Consider the following 22,456-nt stretch of genomic DNA (forward strand, 5'->3'; position numbering starts at 1 on the left):
TCTTTTGTATGGCTTCTATAGGCATAGAGTTCAAGAAAGTAGTTTGAACTCCACGGCGCCTACTAACAGTATTAAATGCTCTTCCTCCATTTTGGGTTGGTTTCACATGTCTTCCTCTTCCGTATCCTCACTTGTGTGTGGTGAGAAATGAGCTGTGAAAATATAATAATCTGTAACCGGAAGAGCAACATAAAGCAGTTGTAGTATTAGTGATAGCATGAACAGTCTCGTTAGTGGTTGAGTTGATGGAAGCGGTGATAACCATTCCAGCCTCTTTGGAGACTGGGTTATTTGAAAACATTTACATTATCAACATTTGGGGTGGTTGGTATTGTCTCAGTTGGCAGTGATAGATGCTGTAATAGTAGAATCTGTTACATGAGTTATTGTAGTTGAAGCAGCAGAGATGGTTGTTTGTGGAACACGCAAATGAACAACAACAATAGTTGTTTCAAGATCAGGCAACAGATCAACGAGAGTGTCTTGTGTTGTTAAAGCGGTTTCCTTAGGGATAAAACCATACCCGTAGTTGCATTTGTGACATGTTTCTGAAGACATCTTGATGCTTTGTGATCTTAGATGTCCAAATTTATCACATTACATTTTGTGCGCATCCAAGAATACTCGACATCTAAAGCCTTCTTTTGACAAAAGGGTTTATCCAACTCAACCCCCATCAGGATTTTAGCCTCAACCATGAGAGTAGGATCAATTCAAACACTTGTGAGTTGAATTCTAATACAAGTTGCTAGCAATAAGAGTAGCCGAAAAATCATGTGAATAGCTTATATCACCCTTGTCAAGATTAGTAAAAAAGAAAATGCCATTCTATATGATTGCAACAAGAAAAACACAATGGAGTTATGTTCAGTAACTCTACAGAGTGTAAAGCAGAAGGTAGCATAATCTTGCGGATTGGGGTAGAAAGACAAACATCATCTTACTGGAGACAAACAGATCCTTTATTGCAATTCAGGAGGTATCAATGGAATGCGATAAATGCCATAGGGGATTATTTACCGCCGGTTAGATCTGTGCCAAGAATGATTCAACTTAAAAGTGAACTTGGCAGTGTTCCCTTCTGTTGAAGCTTGTTTAGACAGAGAGAGCAGTATCGATCTGGTCAAAACACTTCCTCAGATCCGTACCAAGGATTCAACTTAAAAATGTGAACTTGGAGCTGTGTTCCTCTGTTGAAGCATTTCGGAAAGAGCTGTGTCAATCTGGGTAAACACTTCTTCCTTGGGACGGTTTCCTTTTATCTGGATGATAATCATAAACAAAGTTACCATTTTGCCTCATGAGAGAGAGAGAGAGAGAGAGAGAGAGAGCAAAAACCGAAATGAATAGGGTGTGACTGAGATTTCATGCCTTTATAGTTATGTCGTCGTACATAGAGAGCACATCGCTCACATTTTGGTTATGAGTCTTCAGCCGCAGTTTTACCTAACATCAAAAGAAAAAAAAAATCAGAGACTGAATAGTACAAAGAGTGAGTTTCCATATCTAAGAAATAATGATTGAATGGAAGGAAGACTTTCGAGGAACATATATAAGAGTGTATAGACTTGCCTTCTCTTCGGTATCATCAAAACGTTGGGTGAGCCTAGCAGCGATCTCTTCTGTCTCTGGAGGAGAATACTTCAAGTGGTAGATTTTTCCCGTGAGAGGATCTAGTCTACGCCCAACGACTCTTTCAACTAGAATATCTTCAGGAACCTGTCCCAAAAAAGCATAGCAGGCGTAAATCAAATGATCCCCATCTCCATTCACTGGATAAAAGAATCAAAACCAATGTGGTAGAATCATCTCAATCTAGTTAAACCATTCTTTTCACAAAACAAATATAGCTAATGGACCTAGTTCATTATCAGTAGCTATATTGAGGAATAAGGAAAAAAAAGGGCACATACTTCGAGGAGAATGAAAAGATCAGGGTGGAATCCGAATCCCTGAAGAGCTGTAGCCTGCGAGGAGCTTCTAGGATATCCATCTAAAAGCCATCCGTTTTGCTCAGAATCCGTCTGTGACAAACGATCTTTGACCATCATCCCAACTATTTCAACAGGGACTAACTGCCCTTTCTCCATGTATTCTTTTGCCAGTCTTCCGTTCTCACTCCCAGAAACGATTTCAGCTCTCAGCAAATCTCCAGCAGAGACGTGCACCAAACCATACTGCAAAGAGGTAGTGGTAGTAGTAGTTTATGTAAAAAATTAACCATCAAGAAACAAGCATGAAGTCTTCCACGAAAACAGAACCTAAGAGGTAAAAAGAGAAGGGTACAGAAACAGAACCTAGGGAGTTTCTTTACCTATTTTTTTTGAAACAGTTTCTTTACCTATTTAACAACTTAAACTTGTAATAAAAAGTAGAACTGAATATAAAATGTGAAAATCAGATTATTCTCGATGATAGAAGACTTTGGTTCCTATACAAGAAAAACAACATTTCTCTCACTATACAAAATGATTCAAAACCATATAGTAAAGAGCTTCAAGTTAAACTAAACAAGTGATGCATTACCATCATGTTACAATCAGACTGTATTGAAAATTCATATAGAAGAGAGTTGACAAAAAATAATTGGAATCAATGAGATTGTATTAAACCTATTTGAAATAAAGTAAAGAGAACAAACAGGAAAGAAGCTTTACTTTCTGAGTGATGAGCTGGCATTGTGTACCTTTACCCGAAGCAGGAGCTCCTGATATCATTATTTTCAGAGGCGTCTGGTCCGCCGCCATAACCTGAAGAAGATGAAGATTGATATCAAAAATTAACATCTCGCGTTCAAAACTGCAGCTCCTAAAAAAAACATGCGATTACCTGAAGCCTGGGGGCGACGATTGACGGCGATCGTCGGAGATTTTTGGTTGGTTCCCGGAAAAGAGAGGCACGTGGCGAGCAGAGAGTCACGTGCGGAGACATATACAAGTTCACATACCCCGCCATCTCTCTCCTCTCTCTCTCTCGCGAGGCTTTTGGAAGGAAGTAGAGCTTGTTCTGGAGGGATAATAAACCGTAAAATTAAAACCGGTTAAACCAAACCAATAATCAATTTGAAAACCGAACCATACTAATTAATGAGACGAGACAACCAACACCTCCTAGAATTCTCTGGCGTTTCGTTTTCATTCGTCATCATCACTCACTCCTCTCTCTCTCTCTCTCTCTTCGATTCTCTCTCCAATTTTTTTTTCTTGCAGATGCATTACGCCATGAACGCCGATTCCGAGACGGAGATGATGGACACCGAGTCCGGTGAGACTTTCGTCCTCGACAAACCCGCCAACGCCAGGGATGATTTCCTCTCAGCCGCTCGGAGGCTCGTCGATCAAGGCCAGCCATCTCAAGCTCTCCAAGCGGTAACTAGACTCTGCGTTTCCCCTCTTCCATTTTCGATTTTCAAACATCTCTTCTTCGGATGTGTTGACGGTTTTTACAAGATTAAAGAGAAAGTTGTTTCGTTACGTAAAAAGCTTTGGACTTTGATTTAGGGTTTCGTTTGATTCTTACTCTGCTCAAGATCGAATTTGATTGCGAATTAACTTTACCGGTTGGTTTGAATCGCCTTCATCCGTTGGCTATATTATATTAACTAGTTTTAGAATTGTTGAGGAACAATCTCTTCTTTATTACAAAGATTGTGTAACTAGTCAGTAGACACATTGTTTTTGGACACACATATTGCTAGATATGCTTATGCGGTTCTGTTTTTGTCTTCTTCTAGACTTTCAAAATGGTAAAGTGTCATCCTTTCCTTGTTGAACTAGGGTTGGTTGTGAGTAGAAATCATGATTTGGTAAACGTGGCAGTGAGACTTATACGTAATGGCAAGATCGTTGACTTTGTGTTGCATTGACCTTCTTTTCTTTATATGTTCCCTGTCTACCTTGTTCTGAGCAGGTAGTGATGGCAATGAGAACACAAGGAGGAGATGAGGCGGTACTTCAGATACTCAACCGTACCCGCGAACTTTACAAGCGCAGAATCCAAGAAACAGCTAGTGTGGATCAGCTGGCCTCTATTTTTGCAGAGTGCGCTATCACAGAAGCACAACCACTTGGGCACGAGCCAGCGTCAAGAGACTTATTTGGCACCAGAGAAGGAGTTACAGCGGATGCTCGTGGCATATCTATTCTGGAAAAAACCGGGAGGTCGCAGATCATGCTTGATGCCTTTGCTGATGGAAGCAGCTTTATTTGTTTGCAGTGCGGTGGTCTGGTGAGCACTCATAGGAGAGATGAACACTATGCGTACTGGTGTAGCAATATGTGAAACACGGATGCTGTTTTTTGTTTTGTTGGGCGTGACACGATAAAGCCACTGGTAATATTGTTTCTGGCTTGTAATATCTGGGTGTTAATTGTTGTTGTTGTTGTTGATCATCGTTGAAGTCAATGAGAGATGTATGACAGTTATAGACACATTAGCATCCTAGACTTGTAATGTTTCTGATGCTTATCAATAAAAGCTTCAAGAAAAGACACTGAATAATGTCTCTAAAACTTGTAATAAAACTGAACACTTGATAGATATTTTATCATTTACAACAAAACCAAAACACAAACGAACTGGAAAATTCTTCATACAAATAGTATCTGCAACTTGAAGATGAGGTTTATTTCCTTGATGAGCTCCTTTAGTGGATGTATAAGATGTCAATTCTATCAACATGACTCCTAAAAAGCCGTCTGCTATCTGTTACCTACAACAAGCGATGGGCAGTATCAGCTCACTCGTCCTGGTGCTTCTCTTGAGAGTTTTTCTCTCAAATGAAACACGGCAGTAAGTCCAGCCTCTGCTCCTTTCCATCGAAGTCCCATACTCACAGGTAGAGAAAGCTTGAACACTTTAAAAAGATTTCTCTCAGAAAACGGCTAGTAACTTGGTCATAGGATCTTCTTAGGCAGAGCCTTATGTCGAGGTTTTGCCTTGAGAAGTGTATGGTCACTGTGCCTGATCCACTCGGAGAGCCTCCATGGCTTTTGCCACTTCCATTTGAATTGGACAATCCACTGGTGATGACTTCTCTTCCACCTCCAAAGTTTCCCACTCTGTTGTCCTATGGCTGATAGTTTCCTCATCGATACTTGTCCCATTGGTACCATCTGCACCAAACATAAAAGTACATAACACTCTTAGATACTAATACTGAAAGCCTGTATTTCATTGGTTCCATCATAAGAATAAAAAAGAAGTTCACCTTCTTGTTTGTATTAATAAATGCAGCTGAGTCCTTCACTTTTCCGTTAGCAATCCCCGGAGTGAATTTGAGCTGTTTCTGTGCTGGCACAGTCATTGGAGAAGGTGTGGTCATGTCCTCTGCTAAATTCTTCACTGAACTCGGTGGGGTTCCCTATATATCAACATGTTATTATTCTTTATGCATTATTCCACTAACCAAAACTAAAATATGGATAAAATAGGGATCATACAAGTGGAGATGAAGGTATGGAAGTTGCATGTGCTTGCTCCCTTAACTTAACCTCCTTTTCAGCTTCTTTCCTTCTCATCTCACTCTGCCTCAGAAGGCCAACAATTTCTTTGAACTGATCCTTCATTTCTTTTATTTCTACATCTTTCTCCCATAACTGACACCTTGTTTCCGCAAGAGAGTTGAACATATATTGAAGCAAGCTCTTTGCCTCTCCCATTGATCGTAGCTGGTTCCAACGGCCACGGCTTGTGAAAGCACGCTCACGTTCTTCTGCCTCAGAAAGCTGTGACGCCATTGCCACTAGAGAGTTAGAAGATATCCCTAGCATGTTCTCAAGTGAAGATATTCTGGCCATCCTTGCATTAGGTGACAACGATGATGCCCTGAAAACAAAAACCTGTAGTAAATAAAAGACCAAAGCAAATGAAAATTCATGTGAAGAAAAAAAAGGTACCTAGCATAGCCATTCTTTCCTCTTGGAGGACTTGAGCCTTTCACTGCAAACTCATCCACTTGTCTTAACACAGCCAGCTCTTCCGCTAGAGCAGCTCGTCTGAAATTATTATCATTATCACATGTATATAATCAGTAAGTCAACGGTCTTAAATTATTGCAGAAGGTCAAATGAAGTCGGGGGGACATACACATGGCTTTGTTTCTCGTACTCATGACGTACTTCATGCACATTCACCATGACTTCCAGCTCATGGTCTAGCCACCTCTGCAACGACTTCTCATTGGTCTAAAAAAGAGTTTGAACTGAATTAGATTTCTAAAGAATCACATTGATACAAGGTAAAGAAAACATAGACTATGGTTAATCCGCACCTGACCATTTGTTCCAAAACCATTTGTACCACCTGCGTAAATAGTGTTTTAATTAGAAACTCGGCCAGCTAATTTACACAGTGGCATGGTTCCATTTAAAGTGTACAAGTAGTTTACCATTGTTCAAATCACAGAACATCAACTATCAAAGTCATACCTGAGTGTTCACGAGCAGAAGATTTACGAGCTTCCAACAACTCCTTTAACCTCTTGGTGGCCATTGCAGCCTCTTCTGTCTTCCTTTGAAGAACCTGAGAGTACAAATTTTCCTTAATCTCACAGCTGAATCTTCTTTTTTAAGTTTATTAAAAATATATCTTTTCAGAGACTATGGAATATAACTAAAAGTAAATTATCTGGCGCATACCATTTTCTGGCGCTGATTTAAAGCTTGCAGCTTATGCCTTTCATACTCGCTCTTTCTCCCTTCTTTCCGTAACTGTGTTGGCCAGTGAAACATTAGATATAAAGGTACTATTAGAGTCAAAGATCATTTGTATAGAACAATTCTTGTGGAACAAATTGTTTCAAAGGACTTAAGTAAGGCAGAGGTACCTGCAAAAGTTCCTTCTCCCGGGAGGCTTTCCACTGCCGAAACTGTTCTGCTTCTTGTTTCATTCTGTGCTGCAGCTGAACCTATATATAAAACCAAGGAAGAAAATCAAACAGATGCATTTTTCAAAAGAGAACATGTGACATTATTAGTATGTATGTTTTTTATTTAATACCTTTTGTGCCTTGATGGACTGGATCTCGTCCTGTAACCTCTTAGCGGCGTCATCACTCTTTTGCTTCTGCTTCAGTAGCTGAACCTGGCTCTCCTGCTTTTTCTTAAGGTCTTGAATCTGCGCTTCAAGAGATTTAAGATTCTGAGCATGCACATCTTGCAACTTCTGAGCTTGGCCATCAGAAGAAGCAAGGTTCTCAATTTCAGCCATCAAACGGTTTCTCTCTTCCTGAAAGAAAAAGACAAAAACAAAAAAAAACAGTTCCACAACTCGTTCTATGTTTTTTTAAAAACAAAACATGAGAGCAACATATGCAAATTATATTCCACCTGAACAGATCTCTTTTCATCCTCCACCTCCGCAATTTTCTTTCCAAAATGTTGCTTTAGCGCAGCCGGATCATCAAAGAGCTTCATTTCAGACTGTTTTCATACATTAGATTATGTAGTAGTTATGGACAAGAACAAATCTCAAACCCTCTTGGAAATTTAAAATAACAAGTAAAGGGAGACCTCTTTTTCCTCTAGACGGCGGTTCAGTTCATGCAACTCTTTGTCCATACTATTTTGCAAGAGCTTGTGCTCCCACTCCTTTGCCTCTTCATCTATTTCCCTTGAATCACCTGTAGTGGCTTCAACCATGGGATAATTAGACGACTCTATGCTGTGCAAGCTCCTTTTCAGCCCATCAGGTCTGACCGAACCGACGATTTCATCCTGTCACCAAATAATTCAACACTTCATAACAATAAACAGACATGGTATCTACATATATATTAGAACAATGTATCAGTTAGAAACTACTACAGCTTGTATGTCTTTAAAATCTTTTTCAGAAGGCTCTACACCACCACCACATCTGCTTCGGTACTCATGAAGTTGGCGGCAAAGGTCTTCATTAGCAGTTTCAAGGGAAGCAATCCGTTCCTTAAGAACCTACATCATCATCATCACACTCACTCTTTTAACTTCTATGCTTGAAACTCTAAAAAACCATACACTAAAAGGTCAAACATACCTGAAGTTCTGTACATGCGGATCCTCCATTTCGTAAGGAGAGCTCTGCCTGCAAGTATTCGAGCTGTTGGCGCATTTTTAGCATCTCACTGGACACAGGATCTCTGTTAACCTGTTTTTTTTTAAAAAATATCAAGAAAAATTAAGAGTAAATCTAATTTAAGTCAATAATTAGTCTCTACATCGATTGACAGTGGCTTACAACAGGTTTGTTCCGGATGTTTCGAGCACGGTTTGCATATTTAAGAGTGTTAAGTGTTTCCTCCGCATTAATATCTGCAGGACTGATGCAAGCTGTGTAACCCCGAACAGCAAGCATTAGAAGATATGAAAAAAAAAACAGCATTTATCAAACTATAAAGGGGGCTTAAAAGCAGAGGTTACCAACCTATCATTACAGTTCTGCTGTTGCCTCCAAGGGAATCCTATAAAGTTAAAAAAAAAAGTTTTGAGAAAGAAGCAAAACACTGAGTGAGCAATTGTGATATTTTGAAAAGAAAAAAAACAAATAAATACCTGCAAAAGCCGTGTAAGTTTACTGTCTCTATAAGGAACATGTGCACCGTCTTTACGCTTTTTCTCGTCTCCAAGCGCACTGATGACATTACCAAGCGCAAGGAGGCCTTTGTTTATGTGTACACCTGTGTGACAAAAAAGAATCAAACTTCCATTACAGCAAAAGTGATCAAAAAGGCTTTTTTTTTTTAAATTACAATGCAACAATTAAAAGAACACTTTACCTTCTTTAAACCTCATACCGTCAGAGCCAGTTCGTTTGGCTCGCTCTGAACCAGCGAGGTCTACAAGGTGCAACTTCGCGCATAGATACTCTTCTTTCAAGCTCCCATTGTAAGCACCGTTTTCAGGAGAATCTGTATTGTTGTTAATCTTGCGCATTTGCTCCACGGAGATAGTGAAAATTGCATGTGAACGACTGCATAAACGATACAAGAAATGAAATGAAAAAAAAACAAGACTTGTAATAATGATTTGCACATTATATAACAAAACATAAGAAGATTTATATAAGTTCAAACCTGGACTGATTGTTCATGTTAGTACTACCAGTAGCTCTACTGACCGAGCCTTGCTCGAGACAAGCAGCCATCTCTTTGAGGCTACTCACGGTTACTTCCGTGGATCCTGCTAATGTGATAACACCGTTTGATGATTCTCTGATCTGTATCGGTGGCTTCCCAGGGACATGTGCTACCTTTCCATTACTACTAGTAGTGTCTGATCTGTTAATAGTGGAAGGATCCAGCAAATCTTGCACCTCTTCTTTATGAATCTAATCAAATTTAAATTAAAAAAAAAAACATTAAATGGAAACACTCAAACAAAGAAACCACCGTCCTTTGTCTATAGCTAGAACCAACCTCGATGAAAGAAACGTGTATCTGAAACTCGATATGATCATTGAGCGTCTCGATCTTGGTGAAAAGAGCGTTCATGACTTGAGGTACGATTCCTGTATGGCTGCTGCTGCTGTTGTTGTCTCCGCAGCCTGTGCCCATGGTGTATGTTTTACCGGAACCAGTCTGGCCATAAGCAAGAACCGTGGCGTTGTAGCCTTGGAATAAACCGTCAACGAGAGGTGCAGCAGATTGTTCATACATTTCGGTAGATGGAGAACCCCTGCTTCCGTATACATGATCGAATGTAAAAGAATGTGATCCAATTTGTACCTGTATCAATCATCATAATTCACAAACACAAGAACCCACTTAATATTATGTATTACATTCAGAAAGACATGTACTTTTTTTTTTGTCTAATATCTCAAAAACCCAACAAGTAAATTGCTTAATTGTTTGGATTTGACAATTCATGTATTCAAGAAAATGAGAGCAAAAAACCATAAAGACAATCTTTTTTGAACTAAACTTAATTAAGGACATAAGTTAAGATTTAATAATTCTAATATTGTCCTTAAAAAAGACAGAGCTTGACAAAGTCAAACATGCATAAAGAAAGAGAAAGAAACTTCACTGATTCTCTAAACGCTCGCAAGATCTAGATCTCAGGGAGGGGACACAATTCCGATGAAAAAGCTAATCACTTTAGAAAAAATAATTTTATAAAAAAGAAAGAAACTTTTTTTTTCAAAGAAGAAGAGATTAAGAACACAGACAGAAAGCTGTGACATTGTCCGAAGCTAGACAAGAGGAACAAGTAAGTAAGTACCTGTGGTTTACCGGAAACGACAGTGACACAATCTTTACAACCTTGAAGCCGTTCGTCGCCGATGAGCGGTCTGATGTGGACAGCAACTTTAACAGAACAATCATCTGATTCCATTTGATGTAAAAGTGATCTGAAAATCGAGAGAGAATGTGTGTTGTGAAGCAGAGAGAAGAAGAAGAAGAAGGAAGAATAAAGAGAGGTGAGAGTTTGAAGCAGACAAAAGTTAGTTTGATGATGTGTGTTTGGAGAGAGAGAGAGGGGGGTAAAAATGGAATTTAGAAAGATTGAAAAGAATTGGCGAGAGGAGAGCTTAACTGCAACGACAATAACCTTTTTAGGCTTCACTCCTTCTCCTTTGCTTACTGTCTCTCTCTCAAGACCAAAACGTCACTCCTTCCCGTTTTAACCCCTCTCCAGTGTCTTTCTTTCTTTGTGTAGAAGAGAGAATGAGTTTTTTCTGACAAAAAGTGGTGGAGGAATGAGATCAGAATGGTTTTGCTTTATTGCATGTGCTATATTAGCTTACCTCTTTATTAGTGGGTTGCTGTCTATTATTTACATACCAAATTATTCTAGCTATTTATGTGTCACAATAGCTTTAGGTTTTGCCTCTTCATTTAAAGTAAAAGATCATTCAGTAGCTAGTAATGATCATGTAGAAAAGTATAAGAGTATTGACATAACTATCTGAAAAAAGATAATACCAGTGGCTGCGCTATGATGGTTTTTTTAGTGAGGGAACTATGATTTATTACAAAATAAGAAAATATTTTAAATTTTAATCTAAATCACTCTATAGTTTATTATATTTTAAATATCCTTAAATCGTTTTGATTATATTATCTGTTTATGTATTTTCATAGTACCAAAAAGCACATGCATATTCTTTAATAGTAGGGTGTATACAATTATACATACTCAGAGTGATTTATTACATGAGTTATAGTTTGGAGTTAGATTTTGTTCCCGCATAGAAGAAAGGCCAGTGATGTGCTTACCTAAACTCCAACTACATTCATCTTATTACTCTTTGCGGTAAGTATTGAGTGAGTCTGAAGTCCTTTAAGTAACAACCTTCTATGTATAGAATCATGATTAACAAATTAAGTCCGAAGATTACGTTAAAGGTTGACATCCAAATCTAAATTGTTTATGTTCAGATTGCTGTTAGATATTGTGGGATAAGAAAAACACACACCGCCACAAAGAAAAACAAGGGTTGGCGACGTTGACGTGATCCTGAAGCAAAGACGGCCATGATATTCTTTACATATATTGATGGGAAGATGAGAACATTATCAATACAAGTCTACAACGATATCAGTGACAACTACAAGTGATATTAAAAATGTTACAAGTAAACATATAGTTGATGCAAACCTTGACATTAAACTCAAGAAAAAATTAGTGGACACAGTCGTTGACAAAAGTGTCTTTTTTTTTTTAAGTATAATACGCAGAATAATATAAGGGGGAAAAAAGAAGCAAAGGAGGACTTTTAGGGAAGGGTCCACGAGGAGAGACAATGCGAGCTGGCGGTGGAATCGTGGTCACGTGGCTGTAGCAATGGGGTCCCAAAAGTATTAGGCGGCTTTATGGGTAAGTCACTGCCACCCCCAAGAGCCTTTTCTTATCCCCACTCCCCTTTCCCTTCAATAACATTTTTCATTGAATGTCATTTTCTTTTGGAATGTTGAGGTTGTGAACTCTGTAATATACTAGTATACGACATGCATCGGTTTGTGTCAAGTGGAGGAGATGACGCATTGTTATTTGTTGTTAAAAATTAAGTTGAATCAACATTAGAAGAAACGTGAAATCAAGTGCCGTTCAGATAGTGGTAACTTAGTAGTGAGCATGTGGCGACTCTGAAAACTTGGGAACTATAGATGATTTGGTGAAGATTTATCTTTTCGTAACAAATTTAAGAACATATATCTATGTAAATTTCTTTAAAATTTTTGAGAGCTTGAAATGAAATGTTTCGTTTATCTTTGTCTACGACCGATATTGATTAGGGCTGGACATCATTATTCGTTACTCGCCTTAAATTCGCTATTCGACCCGTATTCGCCTTGAAAATTTAAGTACTCGATATTGTCAAGGCAAGTAACAAATCGACAAATTTCATTACTTGCAAGGTCAAGTCAAGTATCAAGTATCATTATTACTTTTAATACTTGACTCGTTCACCCCGTTGCTTACTCCATTACTTGTTATTTGTTACATGATCTATTAATTATTTTTTTCGTATTTATCTTTTCTTTTACTTGCATTTAGGATTGAATATAAATACTCATTATTCATCTTATACTTGTTACTTATTTCTTATCTATTTTGGGTTTAAAATATTCGTCTGTCATCTAGTCAAATATTACATAATAATAAGTATTAAGACATTTAGTTATATGATTTGTTATTACTTGTTACTTATTTGGAGAATGCATTTTTTATTTATCTTCTTTATGATATGAACAAATATTTCGTTTAAAGTAATTCATATGTTATTTTAAATAGAATATGCAAAACATACTTTCATAGCTATTAGATATCTATTTCTAATAGAGTATTGTTTAGTAAATAGTTTTTAAATATTTCAAAAAACTCGTAAATAATTCATAAGTACTCGTAAATAGTTTACAAGTACTTGTAAATAGTTTATAAGTATTCGTAAATAGTAAGTAATAGAGCAAAATAAATAAATTGCAAGTAATTAATTTTTTATCAAGTACTCGAAATAGCAAGTATTCGTTTCTAAAAAGTCAAGTATAAGTCGAAAATTTTATTATTCGTAAAAGACAAATCAAATCGCAAGTACATGCAAAATTGCAAGTAATCGCCTTGCGCCCAACCCTAATATTGATAGGAATTCGGGGACACAGCGTAAATCTTTTTATCTAGAGTTTGATTTCAACCAAAAACAAAGTTATTAGCATTTACTCAATTTAATATTGCATTTCAACTCATATATAGTTTACATGATAGTCTATTAACAGACTATTTGATTACTTTTAATACTAATCTTAAGATATTCAACTTGGACGAGTTAATGTGATAATCAATTCACTTTGTAATACTAAGGTTTATTAAAAAGAAGTATCCTAAATAAAGAAGAAACGTGAAACCAGTAAACGATTGAGTTTGTTCCTCGTGTGGATAGTCTGATCTGATCGACACAAGAAAATAGAAGAGATGCTCGTTTAGTGAACAAAGAAAAAGAAAAGATGCTCGTTCCAAATGGATAGGAGAGTAAATACGTAAGCCCAAAACGAAACTCATTTAAAAACAAAATTTATACAGTGGCCCAATCTAAAAGTTTTTCTCTGATAAAATGGCCTAACAACATAATAAAAAGAACCGGTTGAAAATATAAAGTTGGAGAGAGGAGAAGACAAACTGTAAATACAACACACTAGGTATTTTAACCGTAGATGTTTTAACGCAGATGTTTTAATCGCACGTGCGGATTTAATCATTTTACAAATATTTATTAGTTTATATTTTATTAATTTAAAAACCAACATGATAATTTATTATTTATATTTTAAAAAACATTAAATCAAACATCAAATTATATATATGAAAAAGTTCACTAATATATATATATATATATATATATATATTATTGTGCTCTAATTTTAAAAGAAAATATTCACATATTAGAAATATTTTAGAAAATATCTTTATATAACTTTTTTAATTGATAAGTATTTAATTAAAAATAGTTTATATGTTATTTTATAAGTTTTATAATTGAAAAAATATTTTTTTTATAAAATTATATATTATTAATAAAGTTGTTTTTAATTATATATAAAATTCATTAAGGGTAACATTGAATTTAACCACTTAATTATTATATGTTTATATCTTATTTCTTATTTTTATAATTGAAAATATGTGTTACAATAACAACACAAAATATAAGAATTATCTTATTAAAATAATTATTAATAAAAATTCCTTTTTGATTATATAAATAATTATGTATAAAATTTATTAAGGGTATCATCGACTTTGACCACTCTAACTTTTAACGTGAGAGCTCTGTTGCGAAAAATCACTTCGCAAATAATAGTATAATAAATTATGTATAAAATTCGTTAAGTGTATCATCGACTTTGACCACTCTAACTTTTAACGTGAGAGTTCCGTTGCGAAAAATCATTTCGCAAATAATAATATAGATTTTTTTTTATAATTGAAAAGTATGTGTTAAGATAACAATACAAAATATAAGAATTATCTTATTAAAATAATTATTAATAAAAATTTGTTTTTGATTATATAATTAATTATGTATAAAATTCATTAAAGGTATCATCGACTTTGACCACTTTAACTTTTACCGTAAGAGCTCCGTTGCAAAAAATCACTTCGCAAATAATAGTATATACATGTCATGATCTCTATAAATCCTTGTTTATACTTTAGAGAATGAGCGATGTCTTACTTATGAAATTTTATATATTATTACAGTTCAAATAGATTTGGATTGTTTAGATTTGATGGACATGATCCAGTTGATTAGCAGGTTTTTGTTTTCGAATTAATTTCATTATGTCATTTACGAGATGTTTTTTGGGATTCAATTTTTTCTCATAGTTTGAAGCCTAAAAATTTAGTGTGAACTCTCTTGACCAAACTCAATATGAGTTTCCATGCCTGGTCTGTTAAGCTTTTATCTTTCTCGGGAAGACTGCAATTGCTCAAAACAGTCATATTTAGCACAGTTAACTTCTGGCTATCGGCTTTCATTCTGCCAAAAGGCTGCATTACAACCATCGAATCTCTTTGGTCTAGGTTTCTGTGATCTGATGATGTAGACAAGAGAAGCATAGCAAAGGTGGCTTGGACCATTGTATGTTTTCCTAAGGAGGAAGGTGGACTCGGTCTAAGGAGCTTTCGTTGGCAGTCTATCATGTGAATCGCGAACTATGATAGACTGCCAACGAGAGCAAGACTAGTAGCCTGGGGCTTACCTATCACTCCACTCTGTCTGTTCTGTGCAAAGTTTGATGAAACCAGGGATCATCTTTTGCTCTCTTGCGAGTATAGCCATGAAGTTTGGCCGGAAGTGTTTATCAGATGCCAATCTCTAACAACAAGTATCACTGACTGGGCGGAGCTACTGTCTTGGATCAGAGTTGCATCTTTGGTACAATTAAGCTTCCTAAGAAAGGTAGCTGTCCAAACAGTGATTTACCACCTATAGAAACAAAGGAATAATTTGATTCACAATCAAATTTCCATCTCTCCGGCGACTGTATTCAAAAACATTGACAGGAAGCTAAGAAACATCATCTCAACAAGGAAATATAGAAAGCAATTTTGCTTGCTCATGGCTATGTAGCTGAATTAGGTTAATCTGTTGTTAGGTTTAAATTGTGTTTCATCTTGTTTTTTGTTTTATTTTTGCCAAGATGGTTTAGTCCTGAGATCTTTTTTTGTAGTATCTTTTATTCATCTATAATATTTACAATTTAGAAAAAAAAAAAATCTCTTGTCAAGAAAGTAAAAAGGATGCAGTGATGTTCGATCAGATCAGAACGAGCATCTCTTCTTTTCCTTTGTTCACTAAAACGAGCATCTCTTCAAAAATACTTGAACTCGATTACCACTCGATTTAAACAAATGGCTGCTAACAAAAAAAAAAAACTTTATAATATACAGCAGAAAATAAAATTAATAAAAACATAACGCAGTGAACAAAAAAAAAGAAAAGAAAAAAACATAACGCCCTTTCCTCAAAACCATTAACCGATCCAATTAGCAATCGATAACGTGATTCTCTGATCGACGGAGAACAAACTCCGCCGCAACATTCACCTCCGATCGACTCCTCCCTCCGCCGCAACAACGCAGTGGAAGATGACATCTACTACTAGCGGACCGAAGATCTCAATGTTCGGTGCCAAATCTGGATTCGTAATCCCTAAAAACAAGTTATCCGGATCACTGATCCCCATTTTACAACGCGGCGGCAAGGATAACGGAACGCTCACGAAGCTAGGGAAGAGGAAGACTAAGTGGGGACCTGATTTGACGCAAGACGTTTCAGTCAAGAAGAGCAGAGTCTCGGCTTACCAGGTTAGAGTCGAAGCTATTCATCAATGTGTGATTGATTGTGTTTGAGTATGTTGAAATTGCTGAAGAAGGAGTCTCGTGTGTTTGTTTTCTTATGAGCAGAAACGCTTGGATCAAATTACGCAGCAATTGGAATCGGGAACTCATGAAGCCGAGGCTAATAGAGAAACCAACGGTGATGTAAGTCATCTTTTCATCACTTCTTATTGTGGTTTCGTTTATTTTGCTGTGTAAAGATGAGTGTTTGCTCTTCTTCCTGTCATCTATGATGGATCAAGATTGCTGAACATCTGGAGTTTGAAAAACGTGAAGCAATTGGTATGTTGTAGTTTCCCTCAATTCATTCTCTCTTCATGTTTGGCATTTCCCTTGAGTGTCATGACATGCAGCTTTTTTTTTTTTTTAATTATAGGGGAGATACTTGAGTTGAATCCGAGGTTTAAGGCTCCACCTGACTATAAGCCTGTGCTGAAAGAAGCTAGATTGCCGATTGATGTAAGTTCTTACTTGACTAGCGGGTTTAAAAGCCTTTATCAAAATCTTGCATGTGTGTGTTATTGTCATGTTAAATCTTTGTATAATTGTTGAACCTTAGTACCTCACAGTAGTCTTGTAGATTTGTTTTGGAGATGGCTCATGCAGTATTTTTGATAGAGCATTTAAAAAGCTATTCACTTTCACTGGCCTTTATTTTATTTTTTCTTCTCACTTGCGGGTTTGATGGTATAATACTGCTTCAACCTGCATTACAATCTTTTGGATCTCTGTTTTTAGAGCCATGTAACAAATTCAGCTTTCTGGAAGCTGATATTGTATGGACTTGTTCTTTTTCAGGTCAAGGAACATTCTGATTTTAGCTTCCTAAGTCTCATATTTGGTCCCCAAGGTGATACGCAGAAACAGCTCGAAAAAGTAAGCCACCTACAAATTTCATGGCTGCTATTCGCAGCTATAGTTCCATATCTGCCTCGTGTTAACAGCCTTCTGTCTATTTCTCACATTTCTTCCTTGCTTTCTAACACAAATTGATTACTATTCAATCTGTATACGAGCTAACTAGTTTCATTTTGGGAACACTACAGGAGACTGGAGCCAAAGTACAAGTTTTTGGTACTAAAACAGGAGGAGAGAAGGTAAAATTGGAATAAACCATCTTCGAGACAACCATATCAGACTCTCATTATTACTGCTCTGCCTCTCCATGCTTGTCCTTAAAACTTCTCAGTATTCTCATTTCAAGGTTTCTTCATATATGCAGGTTGAACTTTCTCCATCAGATGAAAATGAGATCCAGACGTCCTGGCAAGAATTATATTTTCAGATATCATCCGACACTTACGAAAAAGTAGATGCAGCTATTGCTGTAATTGAGCTGCTTATCTCATCAGTGTCTGTGAGTCGCTAGAAGTTACTATAAGCTTATTAGAAGTATGATATAGCATTTGTTATTTAACGTGTCAGACTATATCATTCTCCCTTGTAGGGAAATACAGGAGCTGAGGCTGCTCCTCCATCTTCTAATTCCGAAGACGTTTCAACCGTTCCAGGCAACATTAACGCGACTGCTGACCCAAACTCTGAACAGCCCACTGACAGCTCTGGCCAACCACCAGAAACCCAACTCGAAGAGCGTGGTTCCTCTTTTCCGTTGGCTTCAAATCAAGTTCCATTTCATCCACCTCTTAATCCCTCTGCTCCAAGTCTTGGTAATCGTATCCCGGATCAAGAACTGCCAACCAATCCTCTTTTTGCACAGCAACCAATTCCAGTTCATCATAACACATCATTACGTCCTGACTTTCAAGTCCCTCGTCCACCAGATTTGTTCTCTTTTAACCGTTCCAGCACACCAAGGCCCTACTCCGTGGTTCAACCAGGTTTTTCGACTGTGCCTCCATATTCTGGCAGTCAGGTACAACCAATGGGACCACGATCTACAATGAGGCCGTCAACCCTATCAACGTTCCAACCTGTACCTAGCAGTGGATTTAGACCCACGCTGTTGCCAGACATAATCTCAAGCAACATGTCCCAATCAGTACGGCCTCTGGCTCCGGTAGCTCATCAGCTAGGTACTGAACTACCATCAGTTCCCTTTCCCTCGAGTATCAATCTGAAACATCTAACAGAATATGCTTCTTCTGGTTCTCTGCGTCCCATGTCGGTGTCAGCACATATTGCTGGCAGGCCTGCTGGTCCTCTTCCTACTTATCCATCCACGAATACAGCTCCAAGGCCATTTCACGGGGATTTCGGTTTCCATCCACAAGCACATATATCTCCTAGACCCAACTCTCAAACAATTCATCTCCCTCCTCTGATATTTCAAGCCCCATCCGTCAGTCCAGCCTCCCAACATTTTGGGCAAAGCTTCACAAGATCACAGCAGTTTGGGAGGCAGATGGATCAACCCCTGCGCCACCTGCCTGGACCATTTCATGGTAACGTGAGATCTTCCAACTTGCAGACCTTTGGACCTCCGTTGCCTCAGGTGATGCCTAGGAACTTCCCTGAAGCTCAGTTCCCGCAACGTTCTGCTCTTTTCCCTCCAAGACCAGTGTTTCATAGTGATAACCTGAATCCAAATGGCCAACCACAGATTCGCCACCGGTTTAACGCAGGTGTGCATCAAGTATATGATCCTTTTTCACCTAGTGACGCATGATGACCCATTAGTGTTTGTTTTTTTCATTACCGAGGAAAAAGAGATAATATTGGATATAATTTTCCTAACAGAAGTTCTAAAGCACTGGCTTTGTCTTTTTCCATGTATAAATGCTCGTCTTTTGTGATTTTAATGGTAAAATTGAAGTTCGGCAGAAAAAATTCTATTGTGCTTTTGTTGTTGTGTTACTTGATGATGGCAGCTTTAGCATAGTAACATTGACGATGGCGTGAGGAAATCATTAACTATTTTCTACAATGCTCAGACACAAAACTCCTTCTGTCCATTTAATATTCTGTAGCTTCAAATGATCTTTTAATCATGACAATGATGCTTATAAACTAACAGTCTGATAGCGTCAAAAGATGGCAGAGTATGTACAGGTTTGGAAATTAGACACATAAGTAGAACACTCTCTGAGTACCAGATGGGTTCAACTGTTGGGGCCTGACCTAAGAACCTTTTCCAGCTTCTCAGCCTTAAGGTAATCATTCTCAGTAAGCGGGCCGGCTGGAAAAGGTGTGATCTCAACCACCAAATGTGGCGTTGGTAACTCATCAAACAGAGCTCTCACGTTGTTGCAACATACGCTTTGACCGTGTGCACTCTCCCTCCGTATCTGACAACCCTGCAGGTAGTATCTCAGTTTAGTTCTTTTAACCAACGCAGAGAGAGGGAGAGAGAAACAAGTGCAGATTATTATAGATGTGTTTATTGTTAAACCTTGTGAGATGTTGCATCCCTAAAGTGGTCATCATCTGAGAGAAAAGATGCAATGGCTTTGAGCAAACGGTTTCCTTCGCCTCTGGAAGGTAACCCTGTAGTTCCTTCTAAGTGTTCCCTTTGTCGTTGGGTGCCATTTGCTCACCAGCTTCCTCTTATCAGCTGCATCCTTTTCTGAGCATGTAAAACATAAAAAAAAAATTGGGCTCATAACTCAACGTTTGGTTTGGATGATTCATTGACTAAACCAGCTTCTCTTTTTATTGGTTTAGTCTTTTGTTTAAAAAAGACTAACAAAGCATCTATCTATCAATCTAAAAAGGTTACAAATAATATATTTCATTAGTGTAAAGTTGGATTAAAGCTCTAGACGTTTCGCTTCTAGTCAAGTCAAAAACTTGTCTCTTTGCTTTTTGTATCTAAAGTATACAACTTTTCACTGAACCAAAAAGAAAAAGTATCCGTCTCCGGAGTGTGGTGATCTTACAATGACTGCAAACGTAGAATAAAGTATACTGAGTCTCTACATACATTATGGTAACTTTAGTAACGTTTTGGCCAAGCAGATAGCTTAGTTAATCCAGGCTGAACTCTTCAAGCCATATGATAACTTCGTTCCTCTGCAAATGCAAAGGCAGATTACAAGTAAACAGCTTAGAGCCAAAAACACTGTATATATGTCACAGAAAGAGTAACATATGGTTTCCAACTAGACATCAAAGAATCACTAGAGGTTGGAATCATACCATTATGAAGTTCCATGTGCGTCCTGGATCATTGTAACGAGCAAGCATACAACCCGTCTTTGCTTTAAGACCATCTTTACTCAGACTCTTCCTCAGTTCGTTCTCTTTTGCACGGACAACATCCTCCGTTGGTTTCCCACTGAACTTCACTGCCGCAGCAAAACCTCCTTCCAGCTTCTTCAAGTTTATCTTTTCTTCATTAGGCATCGGTAAGCTATATAGGGATAAGCAGCCAAACAATCAACCTTTTTACTTACTACTCATCAGTTCCATCATATATCTGTGATATATATATATATATATATAAGCTTTACCTGCTGAGATCTTTTCCTGATGGAATGACAATTTGAACTGATACTGCAGAGAGGTCAGCATCTGTTGCTTGGGTAAACACTGGTGTTGTCATTGGTATTTTCTCAGTCGTCGCGTTTTTCCCAAATATGTACCTTCATAAGCCACATTTGGTGATCACAAAAAAAAATGCCAGAAGAGTTTACAAACTACAAAAGAAATTGCCTCAACTCTCACCCTGCCACGTTGTTGAAACCTGAAGAGCCAGAAAGCTTGTCACCATCTGTCTCCACTACTATGAAAGGTTCATACTTCCTCACCTGCCAAACAATTACAAATGTATTTTGAGTCCAAGCATCACATTCTCTATTTACACGTGGTGCATATTGGTACCTAAGCTCTTAAACCACAAAGAAAGAAGTTATGTAACCTCATAGTTTGCTGCCCTCTTCAGTATTTGATACTTTGGAGTTTCCAAATCAGGCGTTTTATATATCCGTAACTGCCCATTAAAAAATAAATAAGAGTAAGCTTTTAACTCACTTGCAAGAGATTACTTCATGACGTGAAATAAAATGAGAACAAGCCACCTGCTTAAACACATCAACAAGTCCTTCAAAAGAGAAGTAGTCATTGTTATTGATAGAGTCCCACAAGTCCTGCAATATTTGAGCTGTTACTAAGCAGAAAACCACACCAACAAAATAAGATTTCACAAGACAAAAAAAAAAAAAGACATACCAGATGACTACAAAATCTCTTAGTTTCTGGATTAACAACCATGATTGATAACCCTGTGAACACAAGCTCTGGTTTCCACGGTAAAAGTGAGAACTTCATTACCATAGTCCATCTTGTTGTTATCTCGTATGGACCTGTCTATAAGCATATGCATCAGTCTTATCATTATAACTTATGGTAGCAAAAGCATATATTTTCTATAACATGGTTAACCAAGTAGTTAGAGAGGTTGTTAAACAGTGATTAACTTCATTTCCTCTGTTTTATAAACAACTTTTCTGTTTCTTATATACAATCAATGAGTGGCAATAAAGTGTTCAACTTTGCATCAGAAACAGAGCAAAGTTGGAACTGTCTATAGCACATGCATCAGTATAGCATTTATAACTTATGGTAGCAAAAGCATATAGTTTGTATTAACAACTCTGTTTATTAACAACTCCTCTGTTTCTAATTATACCAAACAACCCAAAGTGTTCAACTTTGCATCAGAAACAGAGTAAAGTTGAGAACTTTGAGCAAAAGACCTGTTTAGCCCAGTGAAGTTGAAAATCGGGAGTGAACAGATTCTTCAAGAGAGAGATGTTGAAGAGATATCCAGCTATAGTGTCGTGCTTGGTGATGGGGTCTCTGAACTTCACGCGCTCGTCGTAAGCCTTCGGATCGATCCCTTGGTCGTCGAAAAGGTGAGGAAGATCCTCGTATAGGAACCCGACGAGCTGTTCCATGTCCACCGTCGATGTCGGAGTCGTTTCGTTGCCCACTTGAAGGCTCATACTCGGCCGCAGCCGAGACGTTAAGCTGCGCCGCCGCCGCGGGATAGCGAGGTAATGAGTGGTGGCTACATGCCGCAGGCGATCACTTTCGACGGCGGTGATGGTTGGCCGGTGAAAAAGGCCGGAGAGCTGAGCAGCTGTGGCCATAGATTTTTTTTGATAGAAGTTTGGGTCTCTGTGTTCTCTTTTTAGTACTGGTGCTTGTTGGCTATAGCTACGCCTATC

General features: G+C 37.7%; 5 protein-coding genes and 1 pseudogene across 6 annotated transcripts; 2 read left to right on the top strand and 4 right to left on the bottom strand.

The window, feature by feature from the left end:
• Positions 1–760: 760 nt before the first annotated feature.
• On the bottom strand, positions 761–2,982 carry LOC108854334 (adenylate kinase 2, chloroplastic). Its single transcript, XM_018627865.2, has 6 exons — positions 2,830–2,982; positions 2,658–2,750; positions 1,914–2,177; positions 1,573–1,719; positions 1,372–1,446; positions 761–1,262 (listed from the first exon to the last, which is right to left on the bottom strand). Exons 1-6 carry the CDS (start codon positions 2,953–2,955, stop codon positions 1,161–1,163), a joined length of 807 nt encoding a protein of 268 aa, XP_018483367.2. The 5' UTR covers positions 2,956–2,982; the 3' UTR covers positions 761–1,160.
• Positions 2,983–3,107: 125 nt separating this feature from the next.
• LOC108854336 (uncharacterized) lies at positions 3,108–4,492 on the top strand. Its single transcript, XM_018627866.2, has 2 exons — positions 3,108–3,368; positions 3,910–4,492. Exons 1-2 carry the CDS (start codon positions 3,210–3,212, stop codon positions 4,279–4,281), a joined length of 531 nt encoding a protein of 176 aa, XP_018483368.2. The 5' UTR covers positions 3,108–3,209; the 3' UTR covers positions 4,282–4,492.
• An 8-nt stretch (positions 4,493–4,500) lies between these two features.
• Positions 4,501–10,617, bottom strand: LOC108854333 (kinesin-like protein KIN-4A). The gene is made up of 21 exons (XM_018627864.2): positions 10,203–10,617; positions 9,395–9,703; positions 9,053–9,306; positions 8,756–8,949; positions 8,532–8,656; positions 8,404–8,440; positions 8,218–8,309; positions 8,017–8,127; positions 7,806–7,934; positions 7,512–7,715; positions 7,329–7,421; positions 7,000–7,227; positions 6,827–6,907; positions 6,639–6,710; positions 6,429–6,522; positions 6,272–6,303; positions 6,088–6,185; positions 5,898–5,996; positions 5,442–5,826; positions 5,210–5,362; positions 4,501–5,114 (listed from the first exon to the last, which is right to left on the bottom strand). The coding sequence occupies exons 1-21, from the start codon at positions 10,314–10,316 to the stop codon at positions 4,896–4,898; spliced, it is 3,123 nt and encodes a 1,040-aa protein (XP_018483366.2). The 5' UTR covers positions 10,317–10,617; the 3' UTR covers positions 4,501–4,895.
• A 5,272-nt stretch (positions 10,618–15,889) lies between these two features.
• Positions 15,890–19,081, top strand: LOC108854840 (branchpoint-bridging protein). 2 transcript variants are annotated; one of them, XM_018628509.2, is made up of 9 exons: positions 15,890–16,292; positions 16,392–16,469; positions 16,568–16,607; positions 16,702–16,784; positions 17,124–17,201; positions 17,372–17,422; positions 17,548–17,682; positions 17,773–18,361; positions 18,461–19,081. In XM_018628509.2, the coding sequence occupies exons 1-9, from the start codon at positions 16,074–16,076 to the stop codon at positions 18,952–18,954; spliced, it is 1,767 nt and encodes a 588-aa protein (XP_018484011.2). In that variant the 5' UTR covers positions 15,890–16,073; the 3' UTR covers positions 18,955–19,081. The 2 variants fall into 2 exon arrangements, with proteins under 2 accessions (XP_018484011.2, XP_018484010.2); XM_018628508.2 differs by having other exon boundaries at positions 15,891–16,292; positions 17,773–19,081.
• Positions 19,082–19,218: 137 nt separating this feature from the next.
• Positions 19,219–19,908, bottom strand: LOC108854842 (uncharacterized; annotated as a pseudogene).
• A 154-nt stretch (positions 19,909–20,062) lies between these two features.
• On the bottom strand, positions 20,063–22,441 carry LOC108854841 (uncharacterized). Its single transcript, XM_018628510.2, has 8 exons — positions 21,983–22,441; positions 21,456–21,593; positions 21,305–21,373; positions 21,145–21,216; positions 20,952–21,034; positions 20,738–20,869; positions 20,424–20,637; positions 20,063–20,297 (listed from the first exon to the last, which is right to left on the bottom strand). The coding sequence occupies exons 1-8, from the start codon at positions 22,376–22,378 to the stop codon at positions 20,253–20,255; spliced, it is 1,149 nt and encodes a 382-aa protein (XP_018484012.1). The 5' UTR covers positions 22,379–22,441; the 3' UTR covers positions 20,063–20,252.
• Between the last annotated feature and the right edge of the window lie 15 nt (positions 22,442–22,456).

The sequence above is a fragment of the Raphanus sativus genome, chromosome 4, assembly GCF_000801105.2.
Source record: "Raphanus sativus cultivar WK10039 chromosome 4, ASM80110v3, whole genome shotgun sequence".
Classification (NCBI taxonomy): Eukaryota; Viridiplantae; Streptophyta; class Magnoliopsida; order Brassicales; family Brassicaceae; genus Raphanus; species Raphanus sativus.